At 45.6% G+C, this 12058-nt stretch overlaps 1 protein-coding gene across 1 annotated transcript; it reads left to right on the forward strand.

Moving 5' to 3' along the window:
• Nucleotides 1–3969: 3969 nt before the first annotated feature.
• Nucleotides 3970–5871, forward strand: LOC142884206 (transcription factor HES-1-A-like). The gene is made up of 4 exons (XM_076019723.1): nucleotides 3970–4259; nucleotides 4421–4516; nucleotides 4631–4718; nucleotides 5160–5871. The coding sequence occupies exons 1-4, from the start codon at nucleotides 4152–4154 to the stop codon at nucleotides 5639–5641; spliced, it is 774 nt and encodes a 257-aa protein (XP_075875838.1). The 5' UTR covers nucleotides 3970–4151; the 3' UTR covers nucleotides 5642–5871.
• Nucleotides 5872–12058: the final 6187 nt, after the last annotated feature.

Here is a 12058-nt window from a genome sequence, read left to right on the forward strand (position 1 = left end):
GGTTACCAGTTATTTCCCATCTTCGACCACCCCCCTTCCCTCACCCCCATCCCAGCCTCCCCCCATAGCTCCTCTTGCTCCATTGATACCCACAGCCCCCCCCCCCCCACACACACACACACACACACCCCTCACCCCTTCTCTCTCCCCCTTTCTTTTTGTCTCCCCCCCAAAAAAAAACAAAGCACGGAGTGAATGCGCTCTGAGGTAGGTAAATGTATTCAGTGACATCAGCCAGGACGAGTCTATTCTGCCGGATTCCTGTACCACTTGTTTCCAGCCTTGTCTGGGGGCCGGACACTCTGTTGGCTCCATTGTCCCGCGTGTATTCCACACAGGCCTGCAATTAATGGAGGCCTTGTCTAAGGCTCCTGGAGCAGAAACTGCTGTTGAGGAGGGGGACAAAAGGCGAGCAGAGCTGGGTAGTTGAGAAGGGGGGGGGCGTAGGAGTTGCTATGGGAGGAGGGACACCCCCTCCACCCATCACCCCCCCATCTCAAAAAGACGGAGGGAGGAAGGGAGAGATGGAGGGATGGAGAAAGTGAGCCGAGGGCTGGATGAGATGTTTTAAGTGATCCCTTCTGTCTGCGCCCTCCCCTCCGTTCCCGGGACGTTGTTTTCAGAGGAGCCAGTTGAAAGGGAAGCCTCGTACCGTTTGATGACCACGGGCCGCTGATGGTCATTTCACTGCCTGCGCCACCGAGGAGACGGCCGGCTAGATAGAGGGGGATGGAGGCGGAGAGCAGCGCTCAGGCCAGGTGAAGCAGCAACCAGAGGAAATGAGAACGCTACGTCTGAGAGGCGTTACTACGTTATAAAAGTGCAGGAGCAGATAAAGCATTGGGGAAAAAAAACAGAATGTCTCTTGATTCATAGATTTCAGTGATGGATTGTCACTGACTCTGAACCCCTGCTGGCTGCCTAAAGCCTCCGTGCCTTGAGTTGCCTGCCCAGCACTTTTTGCACACCTCTTCAGTTCAGCTCCATAAGTCCTGTATCATTACATCCATACATAATAACTTCCATTTATATAGCGCCTTTCAAGGAAGCCAAGGTCGCTTTACAAGGTAAAGTAAAAAAACAAACAAAAAACAACAACAACAAAACAAAACTTAGCAAAACAGGAAGGGACCTAAGCTCATCATTTCTTGAGGTAAAGCCAGGGAGAAAAGCTTTTTGAGTTGGACTTGAAACTGTCCAGAGTCGGGGAGTTACGGACTGATGGCGCTGTGCCTGCAGATGTTCCCCAAAAAGAGGATTTTTGCCACCATCCCCATCAAGGGTCTCTTCGTTTTGGTGGTAACTTTGGAAGGGAAGACTCAATGTTCTCTGCCACCAGCTGCATGTGGCTGCTGACAAATATCACAAGTCAAACATCTCAACGGGCTCCCACAGTCGGCAGCCATCACACAGATGCACATCTGTGTGGGTTTTTTTTTTGGTCAGAATTCATGCAAGTGCAGAATGGCTCCGACAAAATTGGGAAACCAAGTCTGTTGTCACATAAGTCCCCCTAAGCTGCTGTCTTTTATTCACTTAGGTCACATCTGCTTGAATGATAAATAATCAAATCTAATCTTCCTTCATCTTACACTTTAAACAATTTTTTTGTTTTACTTTACAATACATAAATAGCTTGAACTAGTCTTTGAAATGATTTGTTTTTCAGTCTCAGCTCCCGATAAATAATCTCTTCCACCCCCTTTCACTGCTGTTCAGTTTCTTTTCTGGTGCCTCAAAAATGATTCAACTTCTCCTTATTTAATGTTCTTTATTATTGCATTTAGTGTTATTATTACATTTGCATTTAGGAAATGCAACGATGAACATCCTTTTACCACAATGTGTTGTTTTGAACTTTCTTTCATTTTGCACCATTTTTTTCAGTTTCTTCTCCTGCTCTTTTTTCCCCCTCTTTCTCAGTTTTTCCTTATCAGTCACATGCTGGACTTTGATAGCTCTCCAAGCCGCCCTTCTCCTCTCACTCCCTTCCCCGCATTCCCACACTGATAGAGATCAGGGTCGAGCTATAAACCTCATGTCCTCATCGCGTTGCCCACAATAAAGGGTTGTTTGTGGCAGAGCAGCAGGCTCTCTGAAAACACTGCTGATAGGATGTAATTTATTGTTGGATGGCCTCTTTCTGCAGAGACGCTGCTGTGAGCGCAACCTCAGGCTCTCTAAAAGGAGCGTCTTGTTAGAATCCATTCCGTCCAGTTGGAAGATTAACGGACGACGGTCAAGAGGTCTGCTTGAGACAGGAAGAGCATTTATTAGATTGAAGCTAATAAAGAAGTGAAGAAAATTAAAAGTCAAAGGGAGAAAAGCCTGGGCTAAGAAGTCAAATTTGTTTTGGGCTGCATTTTAACGTTGATTTCGCTGGTGCTTGAAGTCGTCTTCATGTGGAGAGAAAAAAATACTGACCTTGCTTCTGGGGTCATTTCACCTCAGAGGATTTAGGAGCTTTACTGAAAGCATCTGAAGTCTATCAGGGAGGATAGAGGCATCCTCTGGTCAACCTGGAGCAGACTGGGGTGTCAGTCAGTATGTACAAATCAATCTAGCAGGCAGGGCCAAGCATAAAGGTGAATCTTAAAGTCTCTACCTAGATGTAATTTTTGTTTTAATGTAAAAGAGCTTAAGCTTAGTGTAAAACTGTGAAATGGATAGTAAAAAAAAAAACGGCAATCTGGAAAAATAAATAAGTCACAAGACCTGAAAATGTATAAACATCTATGACATAAAAAACAAAAACATTTTTTTCAAGATCCATACATGCGTTATACTTTGTTGCTCATATTCAAAACACCTTATACATAGTACTTACCACATTGCTCATAAGGTAAAGAACAAAATAATGCTTTGAATAAATACTTTTTCATGAAAAAAAAACTATATACGACTATATACAGATGTCTATATACAGCAAAAAAATCTTTACAGTGGACTGCTGTAGTTTCACTTTACATTTTTGCATTTTTACTTTTTATTGTAATCACCTTTATTTGTTTCAGTTAAAGTAGTGAAAGGAATGTGGACTGTAACCGAGGCCAAAGCGATGAACCACATCCAATTTCTGCTTGAAAAAGCAGAGTTCATAATGTTTTTTTGTCAATGGAAATACGATTTTGTTTCCATAGAATAAAAACATTGTTGTAAAAACTAGCGCAAATGTAAAATTTTGAGTTAAGGAAGCGTGCCTTCTTAATCCATCTTGAAAACAACAATTTGGTGTGTGAATGAACTCTTTTAAATCCGTTTTCTCCCTCATCTTGCTGAGACGCTCAGAGGTAATCTGAGTTCAAGGCACAACGTCACGGTGCATCTGAAATTTTCCTCTTCAGTGGACATGAGGCCTGGAGTCAGTCAGTGGAGCGATGCAGCACACCCGACCCCTGAAGAGGTGAGTGTCTGCGTCTCACTTCTATCAATTGTTTTTGTGCATTAACATTTTTTGCCGTCACAGTTCATTTGCATGGTGACCATTTAAAACAAATAAGTAAAAAAAACAAAAAACGGATTTACGTTTATTTATATGAAGGAATGAATCTGAAAAATGTAAGTAAAGGGATAAAATTATGATAATTATTGTTTAAATTAAATATTGTTGTTGTTGTTATAAATTATCCGTCAAACTCCAAATTGCACAACTTGTCAAAGACCTGCTGCATGGCTTCGCCTTTCTTTTCTTCTCTTTTCTTTTTTTCTTTTCTTTACTTGCCTCTTCTTCTTTCTTTTTTTTCCACTGTGACCGCTCCGCGCGGTTCTGTTTTGTCTTTCCAAGCGCCTCCGGTCGTCCTCACGTCGTAGCCAATGAGAGCGCCGCTCCGTGCCATCTTCCCGCCCCTCGAACCGTCTACCGCGGTGCCATTGGCCAAGCGAACTGACGCCTCTGGAAACTCGCCCACGAGCCGCTCGCGTGCAGCTCTGTCCCACGCATAAAAGTGAGAAGCTGGCGCGAGGGCCGAAGAGAGCGTCTCGGCGGGAGGGAGAGAGAGGGAGCAGGTCACATGACCATTGACGGCTGCTCGCAGCACCGCACTGGAATTATTGCCGTTATCATTGTTTTTTGTATAATCGCGGGTCCTGCGTTTAATTTATGAACCCTGCTTGTAGGGATTCCTTTTTAATTGTGACGCATTGACGTGAAGATGCCCGCCGGAACTGTTGAGAGAGCTTCCCCATCCGCCGTGGCCGCCACCCCGGCAGCTGGGGAGTCCGCACCGCAGAGACCCCGCACAATGACAGAAAGCAGAAAGGTGAGCAATTCAAATCAATAAATACAAATATATAAATGATGGACAGACAGACAGATAGATAAAGTGAATTGCTATTTTGCCATTTTAATAACTAGATGTTGATATTGTCCAAATAACTAATTAACTTTAAATAACTAAACTAAACTTCTGTTCCGTTTCAGTCCTCCAAACCCATCATGGAGAAGCGGAGACGTGCGCGCATCAACGAGAGCCTGGGCCAGCTGAAGACTCTCATCATGGATGCACTCAAGAAAGATGTAAGGATACAACACATCTCCAACACAACAACTAATTCAAAAGAAAGGACCTAGAATTCCTGGTAAAGTTTCAGACAAGACTTGAATGACTTTTTGTTGTTGTCGTTCTGCTAGAGCTCAAGGCACTCAAAGCTGGAAAAGGCCGACATCCTGGAGATGACCGTGAAGCACCTGAGGAACCTGCAGAGGCTTCAGATGACTGGTGAGGGAATTAAAATGATGATGATGTATACTTTTCATGTTGCATACTTGCTGAAAATCACACTTAGATAGATAGATAGATAGACAGATAGATAGATAGACAGATAGACAGACAGACAGATAGATAGACAGATAGACAGATAGACAGACAGACAGATAGATAGATAGATAGATAGATAGATAGATAGATAGATAGATACTTCATTGATCTCCAGGAGAAAATCAAAGATGGTTCACAAAACAAACTAATGAGGGCAAACAGAACAACAAACACAACCAAACTGAAACTGATGCTGATGCACTGGTGATCATATTTGGATCTCCAGCTTTCAAGTTCCCACGGCCTGACGTCCTCCACCACCATCTCACAGAACATCCACCAAACATTGTCTTTTTTTTTGTTGTGTTGCTCAGCAAAATGATTTCTTTTCCATCTTTGCAGCGGCCGTGAGCGTGGACCCGTCCTTCCTGAGCAAATACAGAGCCGGGTTCAGCGAGTGTGCGGGAGAGGTCACCCGCTTCCTGTCCACGTGCGACGGCGTCAACTTGGACACCAGGACTCGCCTCCTCAGCCACCTGGCGGCCTGTGTCACCCAGATCAGCGGCGCCAACCTCTACACGCCTCACCCGGCCCAGAGCGGCACCCGGGTCCCAGCGGCCTGCCCTCCTCCACCACAGGGGCCTCGCAAAAGCGGCTCGGCGGTGCACTTCTCCTCCTCCTCCTGCTCCTCCTCCTCCACACTGGACGCCGTCAAGCCCTACAATACCGCCGCCGGCTTCCAGGTCGTCCCCACGCCCGACGGACACTTTGCGTTTCTGGTCCCCAGCGCGGCTCTGGTGCCGCTGGGCGGCCACAACGGCCCTCACACGTCCCCTCTGGTGGCCCCTCTGGTGGCCTCGGACTCCGTGTGGAGGCCGTGGTGAAGGAGGCCGAGCTCCACGAGACTCCGAACTGTTGCACCGCGATTTTTTTGTACATTTTGTAAATGTTTGATAACTTGAAGGGGGACCTTGTCTTCTCTGTGTGTTTGTACAAGATTGTTGCATCGCTGGGATTTTTTTCTTCCACTGGAAAAACTGAAGAGAAAGCCTTAAAAAGCACTGTATTTTTTGAGATTAATAAAGCATTTTTTTTTTTAAAAAAATGATGCTCAAAGGAACATTTGCTGCAGTGCCTTTCTTTCTTTTGTCAGGCTGACTTCAATTGTGAGAGATTGTATTTCAACTCAGATGTTGACTAACGTATAAGAAAGAAAAAACAAGTGAGTAAAATTAGCCCTAGTTCCTGTTCGTCCCAACCATCTGCTCATCCCCTTTAAAATGACAACAGACCTACTGTCTCCCAGGATGTGAATATTCCAGTAGCGATGGGAGAGACCTCAGAGACCAAGTGAGCAGCTTGTGTAGAGATGACTTGACTACTGCCACACAGTCACAGTCTTCTGCAAGACGATGTTGCGAGGTAAAGCTAAGAGCAGGCAGACAGCTTGAATAACAACAACACAACTATAGATTAAAGGCCACATGAGATGATTTAGTGGAGTTCAATTCTCAAGACATATATATGTGTGTGTGTATACAGGTATATACATATTGCTAATCCTTGTTTGAATGAAGGATTCATTCTTGTATTAATCTGTGTTCTCTGGTGTCCAGCTTGACTCCTCCTCTATGAGGCGACATGACACGTCCACACTTTCTAGCTGGTTTTGTGAATATAAATGCCCCTCCCCCTTCCCATCACCCCACCTCCCAATCTATTCTGACTTCATCAAACTCAAAACACACATATGTATTCATGTCATGTCATGGCATTCCAAGTCATGCCACCGGATCCATTTAAAAACTCTGCACGCTGGTCCTTTAAATTCCCGTACGTGTGAAAAGTGTGACGAATCGCAAAGCGACCCTCGATGACAGAAGCGCTCGTTGTGCACAAAGGCCCGTCAGCAGCGGCGGCGTAGAGTCAGCGCGGGCCAGCATGCGTCCTGAGCGTGGTGCTCGCCCAGCAGGACGCCAGCAGAGCGTGACCAGAGGTCACAGGTGCCTCTCTTTCACACTCTGCAGCCCCAGCAGCGTGTTGCCTCCAATCTGGCAACCCGTCAACAGAACCTGGCAGCCCGTCAGCGGAAGACGGGGCCTCCCTTTGACGGCGTCACACAGTGGCACCTCCAGAGGCTAACACACCCACACAGTCCTTAACTAGTGGGTTGATCTTAATTTAATATTCATGGAATTTGCAAGATTAGGTCTGAAATAAGCGCAGAAATGAGAGCAGCAGAAGCCACATTGTTATTGTTGTTGTCATTGTTTTTTTCCAGGCTTCTGCTGAGAGAGAGTGTGATTAATCGCTGCTTCAGCACATGCTCATTTTTTTTCCCGTAGCTCTGCGAGGAGAAAAACACCAAACACGTTTTTTCGCTTGTGCCGTGTGTAAGAGGAATCACAGGATGGCCCACTCTAAAACGTATTAATTCTCCTCGCTTTGTGCAAATGATACAGTCAATTAAGTTTACATCTCTGTTTTGGCACAGCCAAGAGTGGCCTGGCAGCGAGGACGAACGTGAAACAAAGACAGACCCCCCCACCCCTCCTCCTGCGGGCGCATCCTCTAAGAAGAGCCCCCGAAACATAAAAACAAAGCCGGGCCCCTTGGAGGCTCAATGGCTCCTCTCTTTGTGCCACTCTCCATCTTCATAAAGGGCCTTCCCCTTGTTTATCCAGGAAGAGGTTTAATGGCAGGGGGGGTTGGTGGTGAGGTGCCAGTGCTGGGGGACCATGCTGTCACATTCACCGTGTCTAAAGAAGGCTTATTGTTGGCTCCGTTCCCAAAGGTCCTGCTCTTAAAGGCTTTCTGGAGAACTCCTCTGACCGGGCCGCTCTCTCTTTGGAGACGAGGGGCTGTGAAGTGCTAACAGGTTGTTTATCACCGATGGAGAATTTGGCTCCAATGCAGAAGTGGCAAACAGAAGACAGTCGGTGTGCTCCAGATCGCAGAATTAGTTTTGCATCTTGACGCGGCACATTTTAGTGCCGCACACCTAGACTCTCAGCAGGGCCTAGAGCTGCTGCTGCTTCTAAACCCACTTTCGCCTCCCCATCTTCTTCTTCTTCTTCTTCTTCTTCTTCTTCTTCTTCTTCTTCTTCTGATTGAACTTTATTGATCACAAATTGGGAAACTACACTGTTGCAGCAGTCAAAAATCAATACAAAAAGTAAAATAAAATAAACTATACAGTAGTTACAGTTTACAGTTAAAAGTGGTTAAACTATACAGTAGTTACAAGAAATACAATAAAATATAAAAAATCCAATCGATCAATGTACAACAAATCAGGGGCAGATGTGCAAAAGACAGTCAAAGATGTGCAAAGGCTGGGATAAGCCAGGCTTTATAAACCATTTGTGCATTATTTGCCATTGAGTCCAGTTAAAAAGTCCAGAATGCTATCTGTCACAGAGGGGGGAAGAGTTGTACAAGGTGATGGCTCTCGGTAGGAAGGATCTTCTGAAGCGATCCTTCATACAACGCAGCTACCTCAGTCTTTTGGAGAAGACGCTCCGCTGTCTGTCAAGAGTGTGGTGGAGACCACCACCGCCTCAAAGGTCTCCTGACTGCAGCCAATGACAGAGCCAGCTTTCTTGATACGTTTGTTCAGTCTGCCAGTGTCACTGGCTGAGATGCTGCCACCCCAGCAGAATACAGAAGAGAAGAGAGTGCTGGCCATGACAGACTGGTAAAAGATCTCCAGCATCTTGCTGCACACATTGAAGGATCTCAGTTTCCTCAGGAAATAGAGTCTGCTGCAACCCTTCTTCTACACAGCCGTGCTGTTGACCCTCCAGTTCAGTTGGTTGTCGATGGTCACACCCAGGTATTTGTACTCCTCAACCAACTCCACATGCCTGTCCCAGATGCGCAGGGGTTTCAGAGTTTTTCCCTTCCTCCGGAAGTCAATCACCATCTCCTTGGTCTTTTCCACGTTAAGCAGCAGGTGATTGTCCCCAGTCCACTCCACAAATCTATCCGCCAGCCCTCTGTACTCCTCCTCCTGTCCACCATTAATACAGCCAACAACAGCAGAGTCATCAAAAAACTTCTGGAGATAGCATGACTCTGTGTTGTACTTGAAGCCACTAGTGTATTTGGGGTCTTTGGCACCAACATCATGCAATATTCAAAGTCACTTAAATAGCCTTACTTCCTCATTTTGATGCTCAGTTTGAACTTAAACCAGTAGTGCTAACTGTGTAAGCCTGTACTTGCAGTAAAATGCAGTTTTATCATGTATAGGCAACTGAGTTGCTGCCATGTGCCTGGCTACCTGTGTATTTGCAATAACATACAGTTGAACAGGTGTACCTAATGAGATGGCCAGTGAGTGTGTTCTTTTATGCACAGTGACAATTCACTTCAAATGTATGAATGTTCTGTAAACTGAAATATGTAATAGCCTTATTGTAAATGAAAATGTCCATCTTTGGGATCTTCTTCTTCCTCTTCTCTACTACCACTATTACAAAAATTTTCACAGCAAAGATGACGATTTGTCACATTCAAACCAAACGTACACCATGTTAGCTTTCCCGCGAACGTTATCAAACTGAATTGATAATGGCCATTTGTTTGTTTATACCGGGGTTGCTTAAAGATTTAAAAAAATATATATATAACAAATTGATAATGAACTCTGCCACCATTTGGATGTTTGGATATTTGCTAGGTCTGCATCAACAAGTTGCTAAAGGAGGAGCTTAAAAAATCCATGCAAAGTCCTTGGCCTGTTTTGAGCGCACGGGTTTTCCGGTGCATTGTTACACTCCAATCACCCACCCAAAATAATAAGCCAACATTTTTGCTTGGAAGCTGTAACACACTCTGTGACAAAGTGCTTACGCAATCTGGAGCACACCTAAAATGTGCTGCTGCTCCTGCTGCTGTAAACCACAATGACCCTCCTCCTCTTCCTCCTCCTTCCGGATGGAAGCCCCACTTTGATGCCATGTTTTCCCAAACCTTGCAGAGCACAGAGCCGTAAACAGGGAGCAGGGCAGGGCCTTGGTCTGATTGATGGCCTCCCCTCACAAACATTAGTGACGGCGCTGACAGGTGCCCCCCCCTGCCCCCCCCAAGGCCCCCTTGGCACCCTCTCGCACCCCCTCCGAAGCTCCCCAACACAAAGTCCCTCTCACCGGAAACGTTCACCGCCTCCGCCTCTGCGGGTGAATCGTCGTGGTATTGTTCCTGGAGGTTGTTGTTGTGCTGGACGGGGGAAGCGGTGGGTGTGGTGGTGGTGGTGGTGGTGGGGGGGGTTCCGAGTGGTCGGCGGTGGCGGTTCACATCAAGGCTAATGAATGGATCATGCACTCAACATCACTGGTGAATGGACAATGCTCGGGGTGCCTTCACTCTTTGATTTAGCTGGTTGTTTGTGCAAAACTGTGCAAGGCGCGCCGGTGGAAGTGCAGCTTCCGGGGGAGGGGACGCCGTACAGGCGTGTCACCCTAACAGTAGAAGAGGAGGATTTACGCTTTTGGGACACACAGAGGGAGATAATGGTGTGGTCATTAAAAGCCGACAACTCTGCCGGGGCAGCGTCGCGAGTCCTCGCGCCTCAAAGGGTGTGTTGTCTTAACCGGCGAGGCCTTGAATCCAGCGCTTGTTTCCTTTGAGGTGATCGGCCATATGCTTCTGAGAAGCCTGCAGAAAACACTTTTTTACCACAGGTGTCTGTTGGTTGTTTACCAAAATGAGCCCATTTAAAGGCAACATCTTGACTCATGAAGTCTGTTGCTAATAAGAGCGTGGTGAGGGGAGATAACTGTGTGTGTGTGTGCTGACCAAAATATTTGAAAATGGTCGTTTTCGAATTTGGAATTTGGAATTTGGAAGTTTAGAGAGAAAAAGAAATTGCCCTTCCACCAGAGGTGGCAAAAGTATTCCCATTCTGTACTGTAAGTAAAAGTACAATATATAGTATTGTAGTATACAATATATACTATATTAGTATAAAAAATAAATACAAAAATCAGAGAACTGATAATTGACTGAAACGTAATAAAAAGCTGTCAGAAAAAGAAACACTGAAGTAAAGTACAGATACCTAAAGGATCTATTTAAGTACAGTAACAAAGTATTTGTACGTCGTTACATCCCACCTCTTCCTGCCGCCATGTGGATGGTTAGTTATTTGCATCAGTCGCGACCAACATCATACTAAGTTCTTGGACTATTTTGAGTGCATGGGTTTTACAGCGCAACTCAATCATGTTGTTGTCTATCAAAATGACCCCATTTAAGGCAATGTTTTGGCCTGATAAGATCAATTCTACAATTCAACCTAAAGCAACAACAGCTACTTGAGGGGAGATAAATGTATGAATCTTGAATACTGAAAATAGTTTTAGCCAAAAACGTCAAATTTAGAAAGTTCCTGGTTTTTTCATCTTTAACATAGAGTTTGATCTTTCAACCACTTTCCTCGCTTATTCATAAACTTGGACTTGTCGCACTTTGACTCAATTCTCTAGATTCGGCATGTGAATGATGCTGCTCGGCGTCTGTGTTTTACTCAGCCACTGCTTGTTAACGCCACTTAAGCAGCCTCTATCGCAACACAATGGCCTCTTGAGATATTATTTCTTTCACCCCGGCGTTTTAAGTGTGAGAGTTCCCCCCCTTCAATTGCCTTGCATCGAGAAACTGGTGGGATTTGTGCTCACGCCTTGTGCAGAATGAAGAGCTTGCATGCATAATAATAATAAAAAAAATCCCTGAAAAACAAAAGGAGAAGCACTCCATGGGAGACCCGCAGCGCCGTGGGTCCTCATTCGCCCTCCATAATTGTCAAGTGATGATAAGGAGCTTATAGCCTCTTGTTATCCACCGACTGGAACAAGCAAAACAAAAGCCGGCCGATGGTGACGTGAAAAAGATTACCATTCCTGTGACACCTCCGCGTCCACTTAACACCCACGTCAGGTCAGCTGTTCATAATTTGGTCAGCAACACCAATTTGGCCTCCACCCAGGGGTCTGGGTGCGCTCAGGGGTAAATATTGACCCTTGTTTGTAAGCAAGACTCTTATTTTGAACGCACAAAATGGCCCATTTGTGTTGTAGAGTTGTTTGGGTCATTGTGTCATGGAGGATGGATGTCGCCCCCTCGCCGGCTCCGAGGGGGGATCTAATAGACACCTGTCAGCTTCACCACAGCCACTGCTGCTCGTTGCTTAACGAGGGACCGCATTTGTTTCAAGGTCCCACATCACACCCAGTTTGATTTTATGTTTTCCATGTCTGGTAGAGCTCTTTTGCACTATTTATTATCAGAAAAAATAT

Source organism: Nelusetta ayraudi, unplaced genomic scaffold, assembly GCF_046127955.1.
Source record: "Nelusetta ayraudi isolate G7.1 ecotype Tasmania unplaced genomic scaffold, CSIRO-AGI_Nayr_v1 ptg000011l, whole genome shotgun sequence".
Taxonomy (NCBI): Eukaryota; Metazoa; Chordata; class Actinopteri; order Tetraodontiformes; family Monacanthidae; genus Nelusetta; species Nelusetta ayraudi.

Coding starts and splice junctions, on each gene's coding strand:
- LOC142884206 (XM_076019723.1), top strand. CDS start 4,152: ATGCCCGCCGGAACTGTTGAGAGAGCTTCCCCATCCGCCGTGGCCGCC. Junction 4,517..4,630: donor TGGATGCACTCAAGAAAGAT/GTAAGGATACAA, acceptor TCGTTCTGCTAG/AGCTCAAGGCACTCAAAGCT. Junction 4,719..5,159: donor GCAGAGGCTTCAGATGACTG/GTGAGGGAATTA, acceptor CCATCTTTGCAG/CGGCCGTGAGCGTGGACCCG.